Genomic DNA, 25482 nt, shown 5'->3' on the forward strand with positions numbered 1-25482 from the left:
AATAATGACTCAGGGTTGGTAAACCAACAAGTTGTACACAGATACAGGTGTTTCTGAGGAAACCTCTGCACTCCCTCCATCAACCACCTTTTAATGTTGTGTATTACAACACTCTGTTAAGTAATGTAGTGGCAGTGCTTTGAATTCTGAAGCTGGAAAGATGGAAATTCAATACCACCCTCCTATAATTCATTAAGTTCTGTTCACCACCAATGGCAATCCATTAAATCTCATAGTCTCATAGACATCTTCCACGGGTTAAAGTCTCTCTCTCTCTCTCTCTCTCTCTCTCTCTCTCTCTCTCTCTCTCTCTCTCTATTTGTAAGAAAAAACATATAGTTGAAAAGACTGATTCCCTTATTTCTGATAACAAACTATTAAGAATTGTCCCATTCCTCAGTCATCCTCCTTTGTTTCTCTTTGATTCTGTCGGGGGGGGGGGGAGATGGCTGACAGGAACAGCAGTAGAGTCAAGGTGTTTGTGTTCATGGGATTCACTGATCGTCCAGAGTTGGCTGCCACCATGTTTGCATTGTTTCTTGTGAACTATGGCATTACAATTGTGGGGAAACTTGGGATGCTTTTGTTAATTAGGGTCGATGCTTGCCTTCACACCCCCATGTATTTCTTCCTTAGTAGTTTGTCCTTCTTAGACATTTGCTATTCAACCACCATCAGTCCCAGGCTGCTGATTGACCTCTTGAGGGAAAGGAAAGTGGTTACGTATCCTGAGTGTCTAGTTCAATTCTATTTCTATGTAACTTTTGCCACCACTGAGTGTTACCTCCTGGCTGCTATGGCATATGACCGGTACATGGCCATCTGCAACCCACTCACCTATACAATCACCATGTCTCAGAAAGTTTGTGCTTTTCTGGTGGCTGGTTCATACATTGCTGGATCACTGAATGCTATGATACACACAGGATGTTTGACTCGTTTATCGTTCTGTGGCCCTAATGTCATTGATCATTTTTGTGTGTGAAGGTCCCCCGGTTTTTGAACTTTCCTGTTCTGATACAAGTGTAAATTTGTATGCAATGTTTGCATTTGTGGGCTTTAACCTGGTGGTCACTCATTTGACAGTCCTTATCTCTTACTCTTATATTGTCCTCCATAAGGTCCTCCGTGGGACATACCAGGTGGTCCAAACTGGAAGATGGATTGGAATGGATCCAGAGCCGATGTTTCATCCAGAAACCCACCAAGCTGTTCAGCAACCGCACTCTCAATCACCTTACCCAGGAACAAAAGATTCGAAACCAGGTGGTAATTGGATAGATCTAAAGGATCTAATGATGTTTTCTTTAAGAGCGGGTGCACCACTGCCTCCTTCAATTACCCTGGGAATGTCCCGGTGCCAAGGGACAAATTGATGATCTCACTGAGGGGCCCCCGCACCTTGTCTGGACATGCTCTAATCAGCCAGGATGGGCACGGGTCCAGAGGGTAGATGGTGGGCTTTCCAGCTCAGAGGACTCTGTCTACATCGGCTGGGGATATCCGGCCAAAGTGGCCCAATACTGGACCCAAGGACAGTCAAGGGGCCTCCAGTTCCATTATTGTATCCAAATTGGCAGGGAGGTCAGGGTCCTCACTTGAGTGCCTTGTTCCAACTTGACAGGCCTGATATTTTTACCAGGTGCAAGACCTTGAGAGTTTTCCTCTTCTTGCCTAATCCTAATTAGCCCTTAAGGGGGTTGTTTACCTGAAGGGGAAACAGTTGTTGGCATCTTGGTCTCATGGCACCATCGTATATAACTAGACCCAATGCAAATTATTACACTGGAAGTCAACCATCTTAGACCATTTTGTATTGGATGATGTTGAGCTGTATGGACTATGTCATGCTGTACATGCAGAACTTTTTCTGTCAGTGCAGCAACTTCAGGTCTTCCACTTTGTAGCAATTCAAGCTCCTTATCAAACAGTGTAAGATGCACTTTATAGGTTCTTGGAGGAATACAGAGTCCACTCTTGAACCTAAGTGGAGCAGTTGCACCAGTAGAAACTTCCACTGGAGAAAGAAAATAATGATATCCCAGGTAATTTCCTGGTGGCGGGGTAGAAGCTGCTAGAGCAACCTTTTGCTCAGAAGCAGGTTGATCAGTCATCAGCCAAGTTGGCTACACGTGGGTTAGGTTGTGGCTGAGTCCCACTTTGCCCTTCCTAAAGTTACAAGCTTTTATATTGTGTAAGGCTATTTATTGCAACACTATGTCAAGTATTGTAGTGGCTCTGTTTTATTTCTGAAGCTGGAGAGATGGAAATTCTACACTACTCATCTACATGAAGTTCTGTTCTCCACCAATGACCATCCTTTAATGACAATACTGCTGTCTTCTAGGGATTAAAACCTCTCTCTTTTTAAAAACCCATATAACTGTGAAGGTTGCTCACCTCATTTCAGAGAGAAACTACTAAGCAGTTTTCCTATTTTGTTTCTCTTTGATTCCATCAGGGGGAAAAAGATGGCCAACAGGAGCAGCAGCAGAGGGAAGGTGTTTGTGCTCTTGGGATTCAATGATCATCCGGAGTTGGCTGCAATCTTGTTTGCATTGTCTGCATTAAATCTCATAGTCCTGACAACTTTCAGGGGTTAAAATCTCTCTGTCTGTCTTTTATTTATTTGTAAGAAAATACATATAGTTGAAAAGACTGATTCCCTTATTTCTGATAGCACACTAATAAGAACTGTCCCATTCCTCATTCATCCTCCTTTGTTTTCCTTGATTCGGGGGGGGGGGGAGGGGAGATGGCTGACAGGAACAGCAGTAGAGTCAAGGTGTTTGTGTTCACGGGATTCACTGATCGTCCAGAGCTGGCTGCCACCATGTTTGCATTGTTTCTTGTGAACTATGGCATTACAATTGTGGGGAATCTTGGGATGCTTTTGTTAATTAGGGTCGATGCTTGCCTTCACACCCCCATGTATTTCTTCCTTAGTAGTTTGTCCTTCTTAGACATTTGCTATTCAACCACCATCAGTCCCAGGCTGCTGATTGACCTCTTGAGGGAAAAGAAAGTTATTTCTTATACTGAGTGTCTCGTTCAATTCTATTTCTATGTAACTTTTGCCACCACTGAGTGTTACCTCCTGGCTGCTATGGCATATGACCGGTACATGGCCATCTGCAACCCACTCACCTACACAATCACCATGTCTCAGAAAGTTTGTGCTTTTCTGGTGGCTGGTTCATACATTGCTGGATCACTGAATGCTATGATACACACAGGTTGTATAACTCGTTTATCCTTCTGTGGCCCTAATGTCATTGATCATTTTTTTTGTGAAGGTCCCCCGGTTTTTGAACTTTCCTGTTCTGATACAAGTGTAAATTTGTATGCAATGTTTGCATTTGTGGGCTTTAACCTGGTGGTCACTCATTTGACAGTCCTTATCTCTTACTCTTATATTGTTGTCACTATTCTGAGAATCCGTTCAGCTGAGAGTCGGCAAAAAGCCTTCTCCACCTGCTCCTCTCACCTGATGGCTGTCATCATCCTTTATGGAAGCTTTTTCTTTATGTATCTCCAACCTAGTTCATCAACCAAAGGAAAGAAAGTGGCCTCTTTGTTGTATGCAGTGGTAATACCCATGCTAAACCCCCTCATCTACAGCTTGAGGAACAAGGAGGTGAAGAGTGCTTTGGGACGGGTAGTGGAGAAGTATGTTCGCTAACAATATTAACTATTTGTACAGTAAGCTTTATATAAATATTGACTGCTGCATGATTGCAGTTATGTATCTGGTTAAAGTTTGACTGAAACCTGGAAAGCAAAAGGGAAGGGGAAGGAAGGATTACAGTGGGTCAGAAACTGGGCTCCTTTGCAGAAAAATTGCCTGGGCTTCTTTCCAATATGCCATCTGGTCTGATTAAACAGCCAAAAACATCTATCCAGTAGAGCCTACAAGTCTCAAGGAATATCCTCTTTGAGTAAGGGAACAGATAATAGTAGAGAAATATGTTTTAGGATGTGTTAATTTGTTGTCCACTTTTAAAGCATAAATTCCGTTAAGTACTGTACATTTGTCATTGAAAAGCAGTATATACTGATTCTAAATAAATGGAAATAAATAACTAGATATTCACAGTCCTTCACATGCATTCTCTCTGGTATTGTGGAACAATCATGTAAAGTAATGTGGTGTTATTCTCCTAACATTGGGTAAAGTCATGGAGGGTATGTAAACACTGGGTAAAGTCAGGTCATGAATAGAGGATAGAAACCCTAATTACTTTTAGCCAGGATAGCTAAATCAATCCTCTTTGTTCAGAAGCAGAATACATCAAGGAAAAGAAACAGGAAGATGTGCAACACTATCATTCCCTGTTAACAGAAGCAGCAGGCTGGCTCATGTGGGAGGGCATCTCCCAGAGGCTGAGCCCTCCCCCCCAATATTTTTAGGGAGGGGGCCAGGTCCCCAATATTCAAAGGGGGTGCAGGAGGCCAAGTGCAGAGCTGAGTGGGACATGATATCAGTGGTTGGCACCTTTTCCTTCTACTGCTGTTGAGGAGAAGGAGCAGGTAAGCAGCTCCCAGGCAGTTGTGGTGGCAAGAGGAGGAGGAATGGCCACTGGCCATTGAAGGTCTGCTGCTGCTATGTTCAGCTTCACCTCCTGATTCCTCCCAATGACCTGATGTTCTGCCCCCATTCTCCCTTGGAACTTGGCACCTCTAAGCGGGAGACAGAATGCTGGGGTGAATGAGTCTTCATCTAATTAAACCCAAAAGTATGCATGGCAGTACATAAACCATTCATGAAAATATGATCAAGAGTACAAAAGAAAAGGTGTAGATTGCATCCAGTGTATGTCCTACTTGGAGTAACCCATGGGTATCAATGGACATTACGAATCTAGGCCTATATATTTCAATGGGTCTACTCTTGATATATGTTAGATGAATACAACACTGTATACCAGTCCTTGAAAGCTTTCATATCCTTACAGAGTCCTTATTAGCCCTTAAGGAGTTTATTTACAATAAGAGGGGGAAACAGTTTTTGGCATGTTGTTCTCATGGCACCAGTGCATTTAACAAGGCCCAGGACAGATTATTAAATTGGGAATCAAAAACATTGTTAATACCAGAAATCATGTTTTTTTTTCTATGACACTATAAACCTTATGTAGTTTTCTGTTGCAGTTATCCCTGTGAGGGAGTTCTGTTGACACAATCTTCGCAATGCTACTGAAAAAAGATAAATAGATTTTACTTGCTTATTTTATTTACTGGCAACAACACCCTTTTAAAATTGCCTGCTACCATGTAGATTTACATTGTACCTTGGACTTGAGTTTTGATAAACTAGTCAACATTTTAGTTGGTTTTAATTTGCACCAAATTACTCACTGAATGTCATACAAAACCAAAGTCTCTTGTTTTCTTATTCAGTTACAAGTGAAAGGAAATCATTTGGAAAACTGTAGAATTAGTCTCATTTTAATAACTGAGCTCACAAAAAGAGAATCAGTAGTAACACTGGATCTCAGTTTAAGATGGAATTCTGCTCCTTGTTCATGTGTTTTCTGAAAGCTTTTGTAATGCCTTTGTTCCTCAGGCTGCAGATCAGAGGACTGCATGAAGAGCATGAAGAGCACTAGAGTGTAGAATGCAGACACCTATTTGTCTTGCTCAAAGACATACACAGAAGAAGGCTTCATGTCAGGGTCCGTGCTGAGGAGGGCTGCACAGATGAGGAATGGTGGGAACCCCCCCCCCCCCGGTCCTGGATCAGGATCCTGAATCTTCCCAGGAGCAGTGGGACAGTATAGATTTGGAACAGTGGTTCGCAGAGGGATATAGTTCAGAAGACAAAGGTTGGGAGGAACTTGGGGTGACAGCTAGAAGAAGAAGAACTGGGAGGGAGAGAGAGAGAGAGTTAACAGACTCTGGTTTGCTGGAAAGTGTCCAGTTGTCCAGGAGATTAAATAAGGTAGCTGCACAAAAGGCACGGTGGTTGCAAGATCAGGTTGCAAGCAGCGGAAGTGACTATGGGGGAAGTGGGTAGAAACCTTAATTGGGAGCACCTTTCCTCTGAGATGGACACATTGTTCTTGAGCTGGATTCCTTATGTAATCTCTTTGAATGATAAGAGACTATTTTTGCTTTGTTCGGCTTATCCACAGAAAAAGGGAGGGAGGAAGCTGTTCTCTCGAAGCCTGACACTCCATGGGTTTGATAAGATGTAAGAGATGAGAATGATGGAGAGGGCAGCAAAGTACTGGGCTGTGCCCCAAGGGAAGGAGATGGTCCTGTTCTCAGATAATAAGACACATGGCATTCTGGGAGTAATAGTAGATGAGCAACAGGTCTTGCAGAAGGACAGGTGCCATGGGAAGAAGCACCACTCATCCAGAAAGCTATAAACTCCATAGTATCTATAGCATGTATGGAGCTACTCAGGCACCTCACTTGAGTGCCTTGCTCCATTTTGACAGGCCTGAGATTTCTACCAGGTGCAAGACCTTGAAGTTTTCCTCTTCTTAAAGGTAAAGGTAAAGGTACCCCTGCCCGTACGGGCCAGTCTTGCCAGACTCTAGGGTTGTGCGCCCATCTCACTCAAGAGGCCGTGGGCCAGCGCTGTCCGAAGACACTTCCGGGTCACGTGGCCAGCGTGACATCGCTGCTCTGGCGAACCAGAGCCGCACACGGAAACGGCGTTTACCTTCCCGCTGGTAAGCGGTCCCTATTTATCTACTTGCACCCGGAGGTGCTTTCGAACTGCTAGGTTGGCAGGCGCTGGGACCGAACGACGGGAGCGCACCCCGCCGCAGGGATTCGAACCACCGACCTTTCGATCGGCAAGCCCTAGGCGCTAAGGCTTTAACCCACAGCGCCACCTGCGTCCCAATGCCACCTGCGTTCCTCTTCTTACTGAGTCCTAATTAGCCCTTAAGGGGGTTGTTTACCTGAAGGGGAAACAGTTGTTGGCATCTAGGTCTCATGGCACCATCGTATATAACTAGACCGAATGCAAATTATTACACTGGAAGTCAACCATCTTAGACCATTTCGTATTGGATTATGTTGAGCTTTATGGACTATGTCATGCTCTACATGCTGAACTTTTTCTGTCAATGCAGCAACTTCAGGTCTTCCACTTTGTCTGTAGCAATTCAAGCTAAGAGGATATTTCCTTATCAAACAGTGTAAGATGCATTTTATAGGTTCTTGGACTCTTGAACCTAAATTGGAGCAGTTGCACCAGTAAAAACTTCCACTGGAGAAAGAAAATAATGATATCCCAGGTAATTTCTTGATGGCGGGGTAGAAGCTGCTAGAGCAACCTTTTGCTCAGAAGCAGGTTGATCAGTCATCAGTCAAGTTGGCTACATGTGGGTTAGGGTGTGGTTGTGGCTGAGTCCCACTTTGCCCTTCCTAAAGTTACAAGCTTTTATGTTGTGTAAGGCTATTTATTGCAACACTATGTCAAGTAATGTAGTGACTCTGTTTTATTTCTGAAGCTGGAGAGATGGAAATTCTACAGTACTCATCTACATGAAGTTCTGTTCTCCACCGATTACCATCCTTTAATGACAATGCTGTCGTCTTCTAGGGATTAAAAACCCATATAACTGTGGAGATTTCTTACCTCATTTCAGACAGAAAACTACTAAGCAGTTTTCCCATTTTGTTTCTCTTTGATTCCATCAGGGGGGAAAATGCCTCACAGGAACAGCAGTAGAGTGAAGGAGTTTGTCTTCTTGGGATTCACTGACAGTCCAGAGTTGGCTGCCATCTTGTTTGCATTGTTTCTAGTCAATTATCTCATCACAATTGTGGGGAATTTTGGGATTCTTATGTTAATCAGGGTTGATGCTCGACTTCACACCCCCATGTGTTTCTTCCTTAGTAATTTGTCCTTCTTAGATATTTGCTATTCAACCACCATAAGTCCAAGGCTGCTGATGGACCTTTTAAGGGAAAAGAAAGTGATTACTTTCAATGAGTGTCTAGTTCAATTCTATTTCTATGTAACTTTTGCCACCACTGAGTGTTACCTCCTGGCTGCTATGGCATATGATCGGTACATGGCCATCTGCAACCCACTCACCTACACAATCACCATGTCTCAAAAAGTTTGTGTTTCTCTGGTGGCAGGTTCATATATTGCTGGAACAGTCAATTCTATGATACACACAGGATGTTTGACTCATTTATCCTTTTGTGGTCCTAATGTCATTGATCATTTTTTTTGTGAAGGTCCTCCACTCTTTCAACTTTCATGTTCTGATACCAGCATCAATTTGTATGTGATGTTTGCTTTTGCTGGCTTTAACCTGATAAGCACCCATTTCACCGTCCTTATCTCTTACACTTACATCTTTGTCACTATTTTGAGAATTCGCTCAGCTGAGGGCAGGCACAAAGCCTTCTCCACCTGCTCCTCTCACCTGCTGGCTGTCATCATCCTTTATGGAAGCTTGATCTTTATCTACCTCCAACCTAATTCAACAAATGGAGGCAAAGTGACCTCTTTGTTGTATGCGGTGGTAATTCCCATGCTAAACCCTCTCATTTACAGCTTGAGGAACAAGGAAGTCAAGAGTGCTTTGACACGGGTGATGGAGAAGCGTATTGCCTGACAATGTTAAGGTTTAGTGTTGATATGGAATGCTCTGTGAAGACTGCTGGAGGATAGCAGCTGTTTATTTGGGATTTGGCTGATATTTGACTGGAATATTTAAAAAGAATAAATAATTTTGTGGCAGAAACTGGGCCTTGTGGAAATATTTCAAGGACTATTTTCCAATAGGACTTCTCCAATAGCTGCCTCTCTTAGAGAACCAAAAGAAGTTGATAGCAACTTCCCAGTGAAGCCTTGAAGACTCAATGAATATCCTTTTTGATTAAGAGAGCAGAAGATAGAAGTGAAATATACTTTATGGTGTTTCAAGTTGTTGTTCAGCTTTACTGTATGAACTACTTTGAGTCCAGATGTTGAAAAGCTATGTATATTGATACATATTCTGATCAAATAAAAGCAAATAACTAAATGTTTGAAGCACTTTACGTACATTCTCTCTGGCATCTTACCAAACTCCTGTAAGGTAAGCTCATATTATAGTCCTTACTTTGGACAAATTTCATAGAATCATAGTATAGAATCATAGAATCATAGAGTTGGAATAGACCACAAGGGCCATTGAGTCCAACCCCCTGCCAAGCAGGAAACACCGTCAGAGCACTCCTGACATATGGTTGTCAAGCCTCTGCTTAAAGACCTCCAAAGTAGGAGACTCCACCACACTCCTTGGCAGCAAATTCCACTGTCGAACAGCTCTTACTGTCAGGAAGTTCTTCCTAATGTTTAGGTGGAATTTTCTTTCTTGTAGTTTGGATCCATTGCTCCGTGTCCGCTTCTCTGGAGCAGCAGAAAACAACCTTTCTCCCTCCTCTATGTGACATCCTTTTATATATTTGAACATGGCTATCATATCACCCCTTAACCTCCTCTTCTCCAGGCTAAACATGCCCAGCTCCCTTAGCCGTTCCTCATAAGGCATCGTTTCCAGGCCTTTGACCATTTTGGTTGCCCTCCTCTGGACACATTCCAGTTTGTCAGTGTCCTTCTTGAACTGTGGTGCCCAGAACTGGACACAGTACTCCAGGTGAGGTCTGACCAGAGCAGAATACAGTGGCACTATTACTTCCTTGATCTAGATACTATACTCCTATTGATGCAGCCCAGAATTGCATTGGCTTTTTTAGCTGCCGCGTCACACTGTTGGCTCATGTCAAGTTTGTGGTCAACCAAGACTCCTAGATCCTTTTCACATGTACTGCTCTCAAGGCAGGTGTCACCCATCTTGTATTTGTGCCTCTCAATTTTTTTGCCCAAGTGCAATACTTTACATTTCTCCCTGTTAAAGTTCATCTTGTTTGTTTTGGCCCAGTTCTCTAATCTGTCAAGGTCGTTTTGAAGTGTGATTTCATGGAGAATTATCTTATTAGCCAGTGTGGTGTAGTGGTTAAGAGCGGTAGTCACGTAATCTGGGAAACCGGGTTCGCGTCTCCGCTCCTCCACATGCAGCTGCTGGGTGACCTTGGGCCAGTCACACTTCTGTGAAGTCTCTCAGCCCCACTCACCTCACAGAGTGTTTGTTGTGGGGGAGGAAGGGAAAGGAGATTGTTAGCCGCTTTGAGACTCCTGAAGGGGAGTGAAAGGCGGGATATCAAATCCAAACTCTTCTTCTTCTTCTTCTTCTTATTAGGCATATTTATATTGGATAGATACCTCAATGGCTTCTAGTCAGAATTGCTAATGGAAACCTCTTTGGATAAAAGAAGCATATATCTGGGACAAGCAACAGGAAGATGGTCAGCACCAAAACTCCCTGCATGCAGAAGCTTCTGACTGGCTCATGTTGGTGACAAGATGGTGAGCTAGACGAGCCTTCAACTGATTCAACAAGGCACTTAAATAATGTTTTAAATAGTCGCATTGAGGCTGATTGAGCATGGATTGATGAAGGCCACACAGTCTGCTATTAGTATTACATCAGTCCATACTGCTGAGGGTTTTGTAATGTTGTGATTACAGAGTCAGGGTGTTCTAGTGGACGCTGTATAAAAGACATGGGATTCCATGGGGAAGGGTTGCAAAAGCAGCAGTTGCTCCTCCCCTGGATGAGCATTAGTCTGCAATGTCCCAGTTTCTAGCGTCTGCAACATCCCAGTTTCTAGACACTACTCTCATTTCTTTTGTCTTGCTGCCACCTTTCAGCAGCCAAGGAATGAGGTTATAGCATTGCTTCACCTTTTAAGCACCCATTGTCTAGACTCTAGAGAAGGAACTTCTTGTTTTGTTTTTATTAAGCCATTCTTCTGGTCTTCTTTGTTGGAGAAGTAGTTGATGCTCCACAGAAAACAAACAAACTGGTTTTTAAAATTTTATTGTAGCTGGGATTGGAGATGGTATACTGTGTGCCAACTTAAGAACAACAGGTAGCTACAATGACTGGAGTTCATGAGCTTTCTAATTTAGGTCTTCTTTCATACATTAAAAAGGTGATTCCTACCCTACTGGGTATGTAAACATAAAAAAATGCACTCTCCTAATACCAATCAGATAAAGTCCATCATTATACCCATTGTTGTTAAAATCATTTTGCTGGAGGAAGGGAAAGTTAGAGTTGAGCAGCTTTTGCCCATCTGGTGACCTCCATATACTTGTGTTTACTTCCGGTTGGGCTGCCCAGAGTACAGAGCAGAAGTCAGTGGTAGCCTAGTTGGTGCCTCATACTTGTGAAACTGTTGAAGCAGCAGGGAAGTTTTGGAGGAGGCCACAGAACCCTGGTTCTCTTGGGCTACTTAGTATAATATTTTGTTTTTTTGAGAGCAGAGTCCTAACAACACTGACAATGTACCATGCAGATTGCTTTCTAGTGGAGATTTCCATTAAAAAGATCTGATAACATCATCATGCTTCTCCTTATTGTTGTTGTTGTTGTATTTATAATCCACCCTTCAACCCAAAGGTACCCAGGCAGCACACAAACAATTCATTAAACTACAACACAACAATAAAAACCATGGAGCACTAATCCTACTCAGAATATAAATGGATATGACTAACATAGCTGATAAATTTCAGTGGGTCTACTCTGTATATAAATTGGATAAAACCCGATAATGGCAAATAGTGTTATAAAACAGCCAACCAGCTGTTTTCATGATGACACATTTTTTAATAAGTTGGTGGAATCTTATTTAAAAAATTGTCACATGAAAGCAGTGACTTTGGCTTCATGTATCTCAGGTGTGCATTTGTATATACATGCATGTAACAAGCACCACACATTCAGAAGCCTATGAACTCCAGGATGTTCATTGTGTGTATGGAGTTACACAATTGCCTGAGTTGAGGGCCTTGCTCCATTTTGAAAGGTCTGCTATTTTTACAGGAACAGTGGCTTGAAAGCTTTCCTCTTCTTACAGAGCACTAATTAACCCATAAGGAGTTGGTACACAAGGGGGGGGGGGATATTGTTGGCATGTTGGTCTCATGGTACCACTGCATTTAACTTTGATGCAAGGGAGATTATTAAACTGGAAGTCAACAACCTTAGAGCAGTAAACAAGAGACCATTAACTATTTGATGCTGTAGAGCAGGGGTTGTCAACCTGGTTCCTACCACCCACTAGTGGGCGTTTCAGGATTCTAGGTGGGTGGTAGGAGATTGTACTGCACAAGCTGAATCCTCCTTCCATAGAGCACTGGTGAGCTGTAAGGAAATGTTACCATCCAGAAAGATGCATTAGTGGGTGGTAGGTATAAAAAGGTTGACTACCCCTACTGTAGAGTTTTATGGTCTATGTTATGTTGCACATGCTGAACTTTTTCAATCAATGCAGCAACTGCAGGCCTTTCACTAATATCTGTAGCAATCTTAGTCAAGAGTATGCTTGCCTATCAAACAGTTGTTTGAATCTTAGAGGACCTTGGAGGAATTCAGATTCCACTCTTGGATCTATGAAAGAGCAAATGATCCAGTAGCTGCTTCCACTGGAGGACACAACGAAAGGAAAGAATGATATCCCAGGTAACTTCCTGATGGTAGGATAGAAGCTGCTAGACCAGCCCATTGCTCCTAACCATGCTGACCACGATAGGTTACAGGTGGGTAAAGGTGAGGATAAGAATTTCCAAGCCTCCAGACTCCTCCTGATGGCTTATAAGCACTATAGTAAGTCATGGAAAAAGAGAGGGTCAAAGAAGGCAGACACCCCTTATTGAGGAAGGTGAAAGGAGCTGGTGGGCAAAGCCTGTCTGGTCTGATAGGAGGGCAGAGAAGAGAGTGCAGCCTAAATGATGTGAGGAGCCAAAGATCTGAGGAGTCTTGGAGCCCAAGAATTTGAAGTTCATCAAAAGGCTATTGACTGCTTTAAATATGGCCTGATTCAGGAATTTCAACCTGGAGATTACAGTTCTAAAGGTCAAAACATGTGAGATAGCCTCATATCTACAGTGAGTTAAAAAGAAGTTCTAATTGAATCCCTTCTCTTGGAAAAAAATGAAACTGCACATTTAACTTATGATTGCTGTTAGCAAATAACAGACACTCCAAGTGTCCCTATTTTACAGGGACATCCCTGATTTAGATAAGTCATCCCAGTTTCTGGTTTGATCCCAGAATGTCCCACTTTCCCTAAGGATGTCCTTATTTTCATTGGTTAAATGTTGGAGGGTATGGAGTTATTCGATCCCCAAGCCGCCTGAAGACAATCCTGTACAGGGAAGTTTTTTTTAAAAAAAGTTTAATGTTTTATTATGTTTTTATATATGTTGGAAGCTGCCCAGAGTGGCTAGGGCGACCCAGTAAGATGTGTGGGGTATAAATAGTAAAATCATCATTATGGAATGGAACGTCCCTATTTTCATCATAGAAATGTTGAAGGATATGAAATAATAGTGCCAATATTTTGTGTTTGCACACTTTGAATAGAATCAATTAACTATTTTTCTCTTAAATGCATGTAACTTTTGCAAAGTGCACACACATACACAAACATTACAGGAAGATGGTGTCGTAAGTACTGCAAGCAAGGAGATTTCAATGTTTCTGCATGCATGTTTGTGAAAGGGCTCCGCTGAAATAGTCTCAGAATTAAACTGCAAAATGAAGTGTAATTTAAGAGCATATGTTTTCCATGTGTTTTCTTTAACAGAATGAGATGTGCACATATATTGGTCACCCTTTGTAGACAGGCCTAGTTCATTGCTGATAATAATCACTTAGTGTTCAATACCGGCAAGTTGGCCACAGACAGAGGTGTTTCTGGGGAATCTTCACATGTCGGAATGTGGGCTCAGTCCCCCTCTGCCCTCCCTATATCATGTGGTTGCCGTATTTCAAAAAGTGAAAATCTGGACACAAAAGGTTTTGGGTTTTTTGCCAAAGTCGTTTACCTTTTTTAGTTTTGCCTAAAGCTGTTTAGCTTTTTTATTGGAATCACCCCCAAATGACACTGCCAACATGGATTGCCATGTGTCTGGATTGTCCCATACATTTTTGTCGATTTATAGCTGGACACTGCTTACGACTGCAGTATTCCGTATATGTCCGGGAAGTTCTGGACATATGGCCATCCTACTACATCACCCTCTCTTTATGCTGTGTAAAGCTATGTATACTGCCTTATTTCAAGGTAATAGAGTGCCACTGCTTTAAATTCTGAAGGTGGAGATATGGAAACACCATCCTCATATGTTAAAGGCCTTCTCCACCAATGGTGATCCTTTAAATTTCACATTCCAGCCGTAATTCAGGGGTTTAAACCTCAATTTCTCTATTTAAAAAAGCACATATAGCGGTGAAGACTGATTACCTCATTTCTGATGGTGACTGATTTCCAAATCTTCCCACTCCTCACCCACCACCATTTTGTTTCTCTTTGATTCCATCAGGGGGGAAAAATGCTTGACAGGAACAGCAGTAGAGTGAAGGAGTTTGTGTTCACGGGATTCACTGACAGTACAGAGTTGGCTGCCATCTTGTTTGCATTGTTTCTAGTCAATTATCTCATCACAATTGTGGGGAATCTTGGGATGCTTATGTTAATCAGGGCTGATGCTCGATTTCACACCCCCATGTATTTCTTTCTTAGTAATTTGTCCTTCTTAGACATTTGCTACTCAACTACCATCAGTCCCAGGCTGCTGAAAGACCTCCTAAGGGAAAAGAAAGTGATTACTTTCAATGAGTGTATAGTTCAGTTCTATTGTTATGTAACTTTTGCCACCACTGAGTGTTACCTCCTGGCTGCTATGGCGTATGACCGCTACATGGCCATCTGCAACCCACTCACCTACACAATCACCATGTCTCAGAAAGTTTGTGCTTTTCTGGTCGCTGGTTCATACATTGCTGGAACTGTCAATGCTGTGATACACACAGGTTGCATGACTCGTTTATCATTCTGTGGTCCTAATGTCATTGATCATTTTTACTGTGAAGGTCCCCCACTCTTTCAACTTTCCTGTTCTGATACCAGCCTCAATATCTTTGTCATGTTTTCATTTGCTAGCTTTAACCTGATAAGCACCCATTTGACAGTCCTTATCTCTTACTCTTACATTGTTGCCACTATTTTGAGAATCCGCTCAGTTGAGGGCAGGCATAAAGCCTTCTCCACTTGCTCTTCCCACCTAATGGCTGTTATTATCCTTTATGGAAGCTTTATCTTTATGTATCTCCAACCTAATACATCAAGAAATGGAGGCAAAGTGGCCTCTTTGTTGTATGCAGTGGTAATACCCATGCTAAACCCCCTCATCTACAGCTTGAGGAATAAGGAAGTGAAGAGTGCTTTGAGACGTGTGATGGAGAAGTACGTTGCCTGACAATGTTAAAGCTTATAATTGATATAGGACTTTTGGTACAGACTGCTGGATGGTTGCAGCTGTGTCTCTGACATTTGGCTGATGTTTAACTGGAAGATAAAAAAGTAAGAGAGAGAGGAAATAAGAAAAGAAAGAAAGAAAGAAAGAAAGAAAGAAAGAAAGAAAGAAAGAAAGAAAGAAAATATTGCAATGGGTCAGATACTGGACTACTGCGGAAATATATCCAGGATTCCTCTCTTGCATGATATCTTCAATAGCCAATTCCTCTGAAAGAGCCAAGAGTAATTGATAGCATCTGTCCAGTGAAGTCTACAAGTCTCAAGAAATATCCTCTTTGAAGAAGAGAAGAAAAGATATATTAACTTCTTGATTATACACTTGTTGAAAAGCAGTACAGTGGTACCTCAGGTTAAGAACTTAATTCATTCTGGAGGTCTGTTCTTAACCTGAAATTGTTCTTAACCTGAGGTACCACTTTAGCTAATAGGGCCTCCTGATGCCGCTACGCCGCTGGAGCACGATTTCTGTTCTCATCCTGAAGCAAAGTTCTTAACCTGAGGTACTATTTCTGGGTTAGCGGAGTCTGTAACCTGAAGTGTCTGAACCCTGAAGTGTCTATAACCCGAGGTACCACTGTATCACTAAAAAGTTTTGCAACTGTAATTTAAAATATGCCGAATGTTACAACAGCAGTAAAATAGACTAAAACAATTAAAACTCCTGCAAAATTTCTAAACATATGGGTAGGTTTATCTGAATAAGAATGCCTTTAACAGGTACAGCAAGGAATACAGCGAAGGCACCTGTCCGATATAAAAAATCAGGGAGTTCTAAAGTGTCAGTGCTGGCACACCAAATGATATGTTCTTACAGATGTGGTGCAGGTATTTTGTTGATTTGTAAACATGCCAATTCTGTCGATTGTGTACATACATGGGGTAAGGCGATATCGTAGGTAGACTGGTTGTTAAGGGGTTTAAATACTAACAGTAACACCTTGAACCTGGTCCTGTCACAGATTGGCAACAAGTGCAGATCTCTGAACACAGGTGTTATATGCTTGAGGAAGGACTTCTAGCAGGAGATGGGTTGCACCTCACACAGTGGTTGGCAACAATATGTTTGCTAAGAGTCTCCTGAACCTGATCAGGAGTGCTTTAAACTAAATCCTAAGGAGAAGGGAGACAGTATTACAGATGACAGGTGAACACCTGGTACTGGGGATAATAGCTTCATTTGCTGCACAGAAAACTGAAGTGGTGCTACAGAAACTTGGTAAAGAGCAAGCAACTACAAGAAGGAAGCAGCTGGAGGGAATGACTCATGGTTTCTGTTGTCTCCATACGATTGCACAGAGTATGGGTAACAAGCAAGATGAATTGGAACCTTATGGGTATTACTGAAACTTGTGGGATGGGACTCTTTACTGGAATGTAGAAATTGAGGTATAACCTGTTCAAAAGAAATTGTACAAACATTTTTAGATCCAAAAATACGAGGCAAAATGTTCAGGCTCTATTCTCATTTGTTTTTTTAAAGAAGCTAGCATTTCCCCACCTTTCAGTGTTTTTAGCTAATGAATGAAGTTATAGCATTGATTGACCTTTAAAACACCCACTGTATAGCCTGTGTTGTTGTTGTTGTTACCCATACCCTGCTCTTCAGCCAAAATGGTTACCAGAGTGGCTTACATACAATCATTTAAACAAGACACTTCCTGCCTGCAAGTGAGCCCTGCTTCCTGCTATGTAAGCCTGGGGGTGCTGCTTTTTGGACCCTTGAGCCCCTGTAGTCTCCAGGGTGAGTTTCTTCTTTTAGTCTTGCCTTATAGTAATAAAGGACATTTGTTTTTTGAGAGGCCTGCTTCCTTCTGACATGCTTTCCTGATACCCCAACACAACACTTCCCATCTCTCCCAATGAGGCGGTCTGATGGAATGCCTGCTTTCAGGTAACTCCTCACACTTGTGAAATTGCAAAAGCCAGAACAACGCTTTGGAGAAGATCCATTAGTGATAAGAAATAGCTCAGGTATTGTGCATAGTTCCTTTCTACTGTAAATGACTAGAAAAACCAGAGTAAGTTACGCAAAAAAGCAAAACTAAAACCAAAACAACATGTATATTCTAACTTAATTCACACAGGCTACAGAATCTTGGCTCTCTTGGTGTGGAATCTAGATTACTTTCGAATAGGATTTTGAGTTTTTGAGAGCAGAGTCCTCGCATCACTGACAACATACCATACAAATTGCATTCTGGTGGTGATTTCAAATCAAAGATCTGATAACATCATCATGGTTGTTGTTATATTACCAATTAGCATCTTAAAACAGAAATTCAGTTGTTTCATGACAACAGATTTTTGGATAGGAGTGGCATCTCATCCAAAAATTTGTTATAAGAAAGCAGTAATGTTGGCTTTATGTGCCTCAGGTCATTATTTGTGTATACAAGCACCACACATTTTAAAAGCTACAAACTCCAGGGTGTTTCAGTATGGAGCTACTCATTTGCCAGGGTTCAGGACCTTGCTCCATTTTGACAGACTGATGTTTTTCACTGGGATAGTTTCTTGAAAGTGTTCATCTTCTTACAGAGTCCTAATTAGGCTTTAATGAATTTGTCTACAATAAGAGGGGGCAGAATGTTGACATATTGGTCTCATGGAACCACTACATTTAACTAGACCCAAGGCAGATTATTAAATTGGAACAACCTCAACAGCATCAGAGTACTTTGACTCCTCTCAATGACTAGTCTATCCCTACAGCGCACCTGTCTCTAGTCCTCCTACACTCTGGTTGCTTGTATTTTGTTGTCATTTTGAAATCATTCTGTTGTATTGCTCTCTGAAGGAGTGCCAGAATGAGGTGGTCCTGTGCTTGGGCATGGGGTGGGGAGGAGGAGAACACATGCCAGGAACCACAACAGGACACACATGATTATTGTGACACTATTAGGATCATCCTACTCGCGTGTAGGACCCTGGCAGAGACACATGCCCAACTGGCACATTGTCTCCCTCCAGGTCGGTCATTCGGGAGCTTCAAAAGCTTTCTCCAGCCTGAACATCACAGTGACTGATACCAAGAAGCATCAGCACACTTAGGGATCCTGCAGAGTATTTGCAGTTCGTGTAACAGATCTCAGTAGCACAGCATTTTGGCTAATCTACGTTTAGTTACATATAATACACTTGGAGCATTCTGACTTAGCTCCTTCCTCTTTCTCATTAGACATCAAAGAGAAAGAACAAAGGAGAATAGTCCCACTTCACAGAACACAGTAACACAAACATCCTGTCTCCGTCACTTCCCACACTGTGGAATGAAAACATACACCATCATGTGATAGAACAACAATCCCATGACTGCAAACATGGAGCAAGAATCCTAATAGACACTGGCCAACTTACAGAGGTAACATTGTTACTTACATTTCCTTGTTCTTTTGAAACCCCACTGTGTTTGAAACCCCAAAATACTGGAGAAGAATATGAATTGGAAACTAAATAGATATATGGCTATATGTTTATTCAACATTCATTCATTCATTTATTTAAAACCAAACATTTATTCAAAAGTTACAATGCAGCTTTGTCTACTGCCAGAATTTCACAGAATGTTTATTCTGCCCATGACTCCTGGTCATGTCTCTTCTAGAAGCCATACCCAGAGAATACTGGGATGGGAGAATTTGTTCCTTTTCTTTACACTGTTCCCAATGGTTTTATAGGATGGTATGACTAAAACACAGAGTAAACCAATTGACATCAATGGACTTTAGCTAGTAATGAGTTACTTAGGCCCATTTATTTCAATGGGTCCACTTTCAGGCACATTTCATTTATCAGAGAAAAAGCTGTGTTGTTTTACAACAACAACAAAAGTTTCTGTGGCATGCAAAAAATAAGATCCCCCATCAGCACAATCTCTGTCATGTTTATGCCTGTCCATCAGATAACATAACAGTGCTGAGTTGTTGTTTTTGCTTGCTACTTTGTTAATGTTGTTAAGATTGATTTATAGATTATAAATGATGTATTGGTTTTTTAATCATATAATATGATTTTTTTGATTGTAATGATTATTTTATAGTTGTTGCTTTGTTGCTTTGTTAATAGTATTTTATAGATTGATTGATTGATAAATAACCAGTGAAACAATTACATTCTTCATAATTTATACTGTATTTGTGAAACTCTATTATGCTCTATCATGTTAATATTTATTGTTCAGAAGCTGCTTTGGGATTCATTTTAAGGAAAAGCAGCATAGAAGTATAGTAAATCAAATCAAAGACAATCTTTAAGGATAATATTCTAGAGGAGTTGCCAAGTTGTGCTGTTTTAGTGATAGAAAATGTACTGTAACATATTTATGTGTGGATTTGAGCTCATTTCTTTCAAATGAATAAAATGGAGAACAAATATTTTACAAAAATAAGCCCAGTGCAAGACTGAACTTTCACACACACACACACACACACAGAGAGAGAGAGAGAGAGAGAGAGAGAGAGAGAGAGAAAGCAGAAAGCAGAAATACAATATATGAATCATTCAAGTAAAGTTAACAAGCTTTACAGTGCAATCCTATACATATCATCTCAGAAGTAAGTCCTACTGAGGTCAATGGGTCTCTACTCCAATTAAGGCATACAGCAAAACTGGGAAACCTATCGTCCTCTAGATCAGTGTTTCCCAACCTTGGGCCTCCAGCTGTTTTTGGACTATAACTCCCATCATCCCTAGCTAGCAAGACCAGTGGTCAGGGATGATGGGAATTGTAGTTCAAAAACAGCTGGAGGCCCAAGGTTGGGAAACACTGCTCTAGATGTTGTTGGATGACATTCCCATAATCTCTGACCATTTGCCTTGACTGGGGCTGATTGGAGCTGGAATAAATGACACCTGGAAGGCCACAGGTCCCATTTCCTCATATATAGAAAAGCATCCTCAGTCACCAGACACCAGATGACACAAACCAATCAATATATTTGATAGTTATTGATTTTATTACCCTGCCCCAAATGTGAGTAGATTACATTATTATTGCAAAAAGGAATCACATAATTCAGGGGTTGGGGGACCTGTGGCCCTCTAGATACTGCTGTAGTCCTTCTAGATACTGCCGTCATTTGTGACCTTGGCCATATCAGTTGAGGCTGATGGAAACTGGAATTCAGCAAAATTTATAGGGCGACAGGTTGCCACTCATGACATAATTGCTTAACAAAAGTGTTTTTGCACATGTGGCATCTTGCATGTAAATAAATGTGCACAGTGATGCAATGTAGATGATAACTGGTCTGTTTTCTCATTATTAATACATATGTGAGGACGTATCTGCATCAATACTGCATGTAGTATGAGCTGTGACTTGTGCCATTTTGTAAAGGGATTTATTTGAAATGAACCTGATAGGCTGTAATTTTCCAACCGCTTACTATTGAGTCATTCCAGGAGTTTCAGCCAACCTCATTCTGCATATTTCTGATTCTCTAGCTAGTAGGAAATTGAGAATCAGCTATAAGTGAAAGGGAAAAAAACCATTCAGTAATAACATAGCATTTCAGTTTAAGACAGGACTTAGCTTCTTGTTGATGAGTTTTCTGAAAGCTTCCTTAACATCTTTGTTCCTCAAGCTGTAGATCAGAGCTGTTTTCATGATGACACATTTTTAAAGAAGATGGTGGAATCTTCCTGTTATGTATGCTAGGAGGTGCTGTATTTGAATGTAATGCTTTTTGGACCCTTGAGCTCCTGTGCTTTTCATGGTGCAGTACTCCAAGGGGAATTTCTTATTTTAGTCTTGTCTTGTAGAAAGAAAGGGACACTTCCTTCTGATATCTTCCTTATATCCCAACACAACACTTCCCATCTCTCCCACTGAGGTGGTCTGATGGAATGCCTGCTTTCAGGTGACCCTTCACACTTGTTAAATTGCAGAGTCCACAAGAAGTTTCAGTCAACCTCATTCAGCACAAATGATTTTGAAATTGCAAATGACATTGCTCAATGAATGTCAGACAATAACCCTGTGGTTGAATTCCTTTGCTTTCTGGTTCTCTAGCTAGTAGGATATTGTTGATCAGCTATAAGGGAAAGGAAATCGTTCTGAAACCTACAAGTCAAGTTCCTATGGAACCAGTTCACAAAAAATAAATCAATCAGTAATAATACTGCATTTTAGTTTAAGACAGAGTTCAGCTTCTTGTTAATGAGTTTTCTGAAAGCTTCCTTAACATCTTTGTTCCTCAAGCTGTAGATCAGAGGATTGAGCATGGGGATCACTACAGTGTAGAACACAGAAGCCCATTTGTCTTGATCCAAGGCATACACAGAGGTGGGCCGGAGATACATGAAAATCACAGTCCCATAAAATAAAGCGACCCCTGTGAAGTGGGACCCACAGGTGGAGAAGGCTTTGAGACTCCCTGAGGGCATTCTCAGAACGGCTGCTAAAATGAAGATGTAAGAGAGAAGGATGATGGAGAGGGAGCTCATCGCAACAAAGCCAGCAAATGCAAAAAGCAAAATCTCATTAATGTGGGTGTCAGAACAAGTGATTGCCAGCAGTGGAGGGACATCACAGAAGAAATGGTTGATGAGGTTGGAACTGCAGAACTGCAGGCTGAAGGTGGCTGTTGTGTGTATGATGGCACTAGTTGTGCCAGCAATGTATGAGCCAAGTAGGAGCCTGATGCAGAGGGACTTGGACATGGCAGTGGAATAGAGCAATGGGTTGCAGATGGCCACATAGCGGTCATAGGCCATCACTGCTAAAATGTAGCACTCGGCATCCCCAAAGGCAGCAGTGAAGTAGAACTGGGCAGTACATTCAAGGAAGGAGATGGTCCTGCTCTCAGATAACAAGTCAGACAGCATTCTGGGGGCAATGGCAGATGAGTAGCAGATGTCACAGAAGGACAGGTGCCAGAGGAAGAAGTACATAGGATTGTGAAGGTGGGAATCAAGTGTGATCAAGATGATCATGCCCAGATTTCCCACAACATTGACCAGATAGATGAACAGGAATACCACAAACAATAAGATTTTCATACCTGGATCGTTTGAGATGCCCTGGAGAATGAACTCGGTGATGGTGGTACTGTTTTCATTCACCATTTTAAGGAAAAGATACAGTGGTCTGGAGAAATATAGGAAATGTGGATGGCAGGGTTGTTTTAAATATTAATTAGTCTATGAGATGTCAAAGTTTTCTTGGGTCCCAGTTGCTCTGCGAGGCTGATGATTACATAGCTGCGTCTCACCAAGGCTTCTTTTAGAAGATCCAGAGTTCCTGAGTGATGCTCCCCTTTGTCTTTTCCCTGTACCGTTCTACGGGTGGGAGAGATGAACTCTGAGGTTCTGATCATTGGTTAAGTCAGCATCCTACTGATCCCTGTAAACTCCTGGATGTCTATTTATTGTGCATTGTGTTTCCTTCCTCTGAAAAATGATGCAGTAATTAAAGAGTAGGAATGGCGGATGCCGGGAGCTCTGTCCCCAGAGGATTTCTGATCTCTGATTCCCTCATCAGGAGACATATCTTTGTGGAGCTTTCAAGGGTATAGGCATCCCATGCAATTTGCTTTCTCATTGTGTTCCCTGTCATTTCCCCTCCCCTCCTGCACAAGAAAATACATGGCACCCATTTCTCTTGCTTTCTGGCAGGGTTTCTCAGGCAATGGGACTAATTGTGGTTTGTCAGGGGCCCTCATTTTCCTTCATGCACCTGACATCACCAATGCTCTCAAGGGCTGGCAGGACTCTGAAGGATGTTCAGTGGTGGCAAGGGACCAGGGGAGTTATCCAGGCAAGGAGACCATTGAATTATGGGTCCTGACACTGCCTACAAGGCAGGAGCCAAGGGACGAGTGTCAGGTCAGAGTGGGATGGAGGAAGGCACACCAGACGGGGCAGCAGCAGAAGAGGCTATTCAGTCGGCAGATGGTTCAATAGACTTCCCACCTTCCTCTGCCCGCTGTCTCCTAAATCCAGGAGGGGCTTGAAGTGGGAAGGGCAGTGGCACCTTCCATACCAGTTGAGGTCTCTGGCTGCTGGAGAACAACCCACCAGGGGAGGACGTATAAGCAGGTGGAGAGGTGGAATTTAACTGTTGCTGCAACTGCTCCATAGGCTCCAGACATTTAGGATCCTATAGGCTAGAGGAGTATATTTGTGTGTGTATCTAGAGCACTGTGGGAGCTGCTGTAAGTGTTTATCTTGCCAATAAAGAGTTAACTATCAGATGCGCGTCTTCTTTATTTGGGATGGGCCGTGATATCAGCTATGGGACAGATAAAAATGCAGCTTCCTGTTGAAAACAGAATTTGCAGATGCTGCCAACCAGGTGATTGGCAGTGCTTGCAACCCTCCGATCCCTTTCCAACATCGTTTGATTTCATAACCTGTGGGCAAAGGATACAGGGTTTGTAGGCACCAGCAAGCAATTAATCAGCAGAATTCTGCAAACTCTTGTTCTGTCAGGAACGCTCCTTCCAGGAGCAACAGCGGGGCTCCGATGACGAGGGGGGTGGGTGGCGGCAGGGAAAAAGAGATAGAGGCTTGCCTTCTTCCCATATGGGGGGTGAGGTGAGTCCCTACAATCCTGGAATGCGTGTCGTAAAGACAGCGTGAGGCAGGTAGAGGAGCTGCAGATCTCAGACACATTCTCAGGGGAGGAGGGGCAAACTGGGAAAGCGGCTCCATAGTCTCCTGTTACTAGGAGGAAGGGTAGAGTCCAGGCTTGGCGTCAGGCCAACAGTAGGAGGGGGTAGCCGATGGAGGATAGCCTGTTAGCAGAGTCCACCCTTCAGTGGGTGCAACTGACTCACTGAGTGCAGAAGACTGAGCTGTGTGCTCGGACTGAAACTATTGTGTAAATACTAAGAAATTAATAGAGTAATAAAGTCACCAGTCTACCATCTCTTGGTGTGAGAGGGAGATCATAAACCCTGACATGTTCCTTTGCTTGCACAGTTTAACTGAGGTGTTAGAGAGCTGCAGCCTAGCATTGAAAAGCCTCCTATCATAAGTCAGCCCCAGCCCTGCAGCCCCAGTAGTGGCACTATGAACAAGGCCTCACCTGCTGATTGTAGAGTCAACTCAAGAACAAAAGGTAGCTACAATGACTGCAGAATTCAGGTCTTCTCTCATACATTAAAGAGGAGGTTCCCACCCCTCTGGGTTTATAAACATAAAACATACACTTTTCTGATACCAATGCAGATGAAGTCCATCATTATTCCTGTTGTTGTTAGAACCATTTTTCTGGGGGAAGGGAGAGTTAGAGTTGTGCAGCCTTTGCCAACCTGGTGACCTTTATAAGTTGTTGGACTTTATTGCCTGTCATCCCTGACCACCTGCCACTCTGTCTAGGCCTGATGGAAGCTGTCGTCCAGCAACATATAGAGGGCACTACTATTGCTCTAGTATTCTATAGCATCTCTCAGTGGCTGCAGTGGATGCATGTGGTGTCCTTACTTGCCAGTCCATCATAAAGACCCTCCTAGCAGCAATTACTAGAAATAAAGGTAACTGCAGATGAAGCTGAGACCTCTTTCAGCCTCCCGTCTGTCCAGCTTCCTCCCACTCTTGCCTGAATCCCCTGCTTGCTTGCCACTGTATGACCACAACCAAAATCTTCCTTTCTCCTGATTTCTGCACTGTTTTATTCTCCTTCCTACCTGCCATCTCCTCTGAGGAAGCATTTTGGTTTGGATTTGCTTACTGCCCTCTCTCCTGCTCTCTTTCTTCCCCACATAGCTATCATGTCTCTTTATGCAGCAAAATTTAGAGAAGTCTGAATTTTGACCGATGGAATTTTATTGGTTCACATTGCTCCAGAAAGTGGAAACTAGGTAAGTTCACCTTTAAATGTGCACTGAATCACATCTCTCCCTCATCATAGGCTGTGGGAGGTAAGAGTGCATTGAGTGTTAAGCTGCTACTGCATAGTTCTGCTATAGGCTTGCCTGTGTTTACTTCTGGTTTGGCTGGCCAGAATGCAGAGCAGAAGTCCGTGGCAGCCTAGCTGGTGCCTCATACTTGTGAAATTGCAAAAGCCACAGGAAACCTTTGGAGGAGGCCACAGAATCCCAATTCTCTTGGGTTACTTTGTAT

At 42.4% G+C, this 25482-nt stretch overlaps 4 protein-coding genes and 1 pseudogene across 5 annotated transcripts; 4 read left to right on the top strand and 1 right to left on the bottom strand.

The window, feature by feature from the left end:
- Positions 1-445: 445 nt before the first annotated feature.
- On the top strand, positions 446-2527 carry LOC310689284 (olfactory receptor 5AU1-like; annotated as a pseudogene). Its single transcript has 2 exons — positions 446-1142; positions 2462-2527. The product of its transcript is annotated as an olfactory receptor 5AU1-like (transcript).
- Positions 2528-2755: 228 nt separating this feature from the next.
- Positions 2756-3682, top strand: LOC310686887 (olfactory receptor 5G9-like; the record flags this gene model as incomplete). Its single annotated transcript, XM_083461366.1, has 1 exon — positions 2756-3682. One exon carries the CDS (start codon positions 2756-2758, stop codon positions 3680-3682), a length of 927 nt encoding a protein of 308 aa, XP_083317492.1.
- A 3988-nt stretch (positions 3683-7670) lies between these two features.
- LOC310687109 (olfactory receptor 5AP2-like) lies at positions 7671-8594 on the top strand (the record flags this gene model as incomplete). The annotated part of the gene is made up of 1 exon (XM_083461695.1): positions 7671-8594. The coding sequence occupies one exon, from the start codon at positions 7671-7673 to the stop codon at positions 8592-8594; it is 924 nt and encodes a 307-aa protein (XP_083317821.1).
- Positions 8595-14428: 5834 nt separating this feature from the next.
- Positions 14429-15355, top strand: LOC310686944 (olfactory receptor 5AP2-like; the record flags this gene model as incomplete). The annotated part of the gene is made up of 1 exon (XM_083461504.1): positions 14429-15355. One exon carries the CDS (start codon positions 14429-14431, stop codon positions 15353-15355), a length of 927 nt encoding a protein of 308 aa, XP_083317630.1.
- Positions 15356-21543: 6188 nt separating this feature from the next.
- Positions 21544-22582, bottom strand: LOC310685852 (olfactory receptor 5AR1-like; the record flags this gene model as incomplete). The annotated part of the gene is made up of 1 exon (XM_083458884.1): positions 21544-22582. Exon 1 carries the CDS (start codon positions 22480-22482, stop codon positions 21544-21546), a length of 939 nt encoding a protein of 312 aa, XP_083315010.1. The 5' UTR covers positions 22483-22582.
- Between the last annotated feature and the right edge of the window lie 2900 nt (positions 22583-25482).

The sequence above is a fragment of the Podarcis liolepis genome (genome assembly GCF_965112155.1).
Source record: "Podarcis liolepis genome assembly, chromosome: 1".
In the NCBI taxonomy this organism is placed as follows: Eukaryota; Metazoa; Chordata; class Lepidosauria; order Squamata; family Lacertidae; genus Podarcis; species Podarcis liolepis.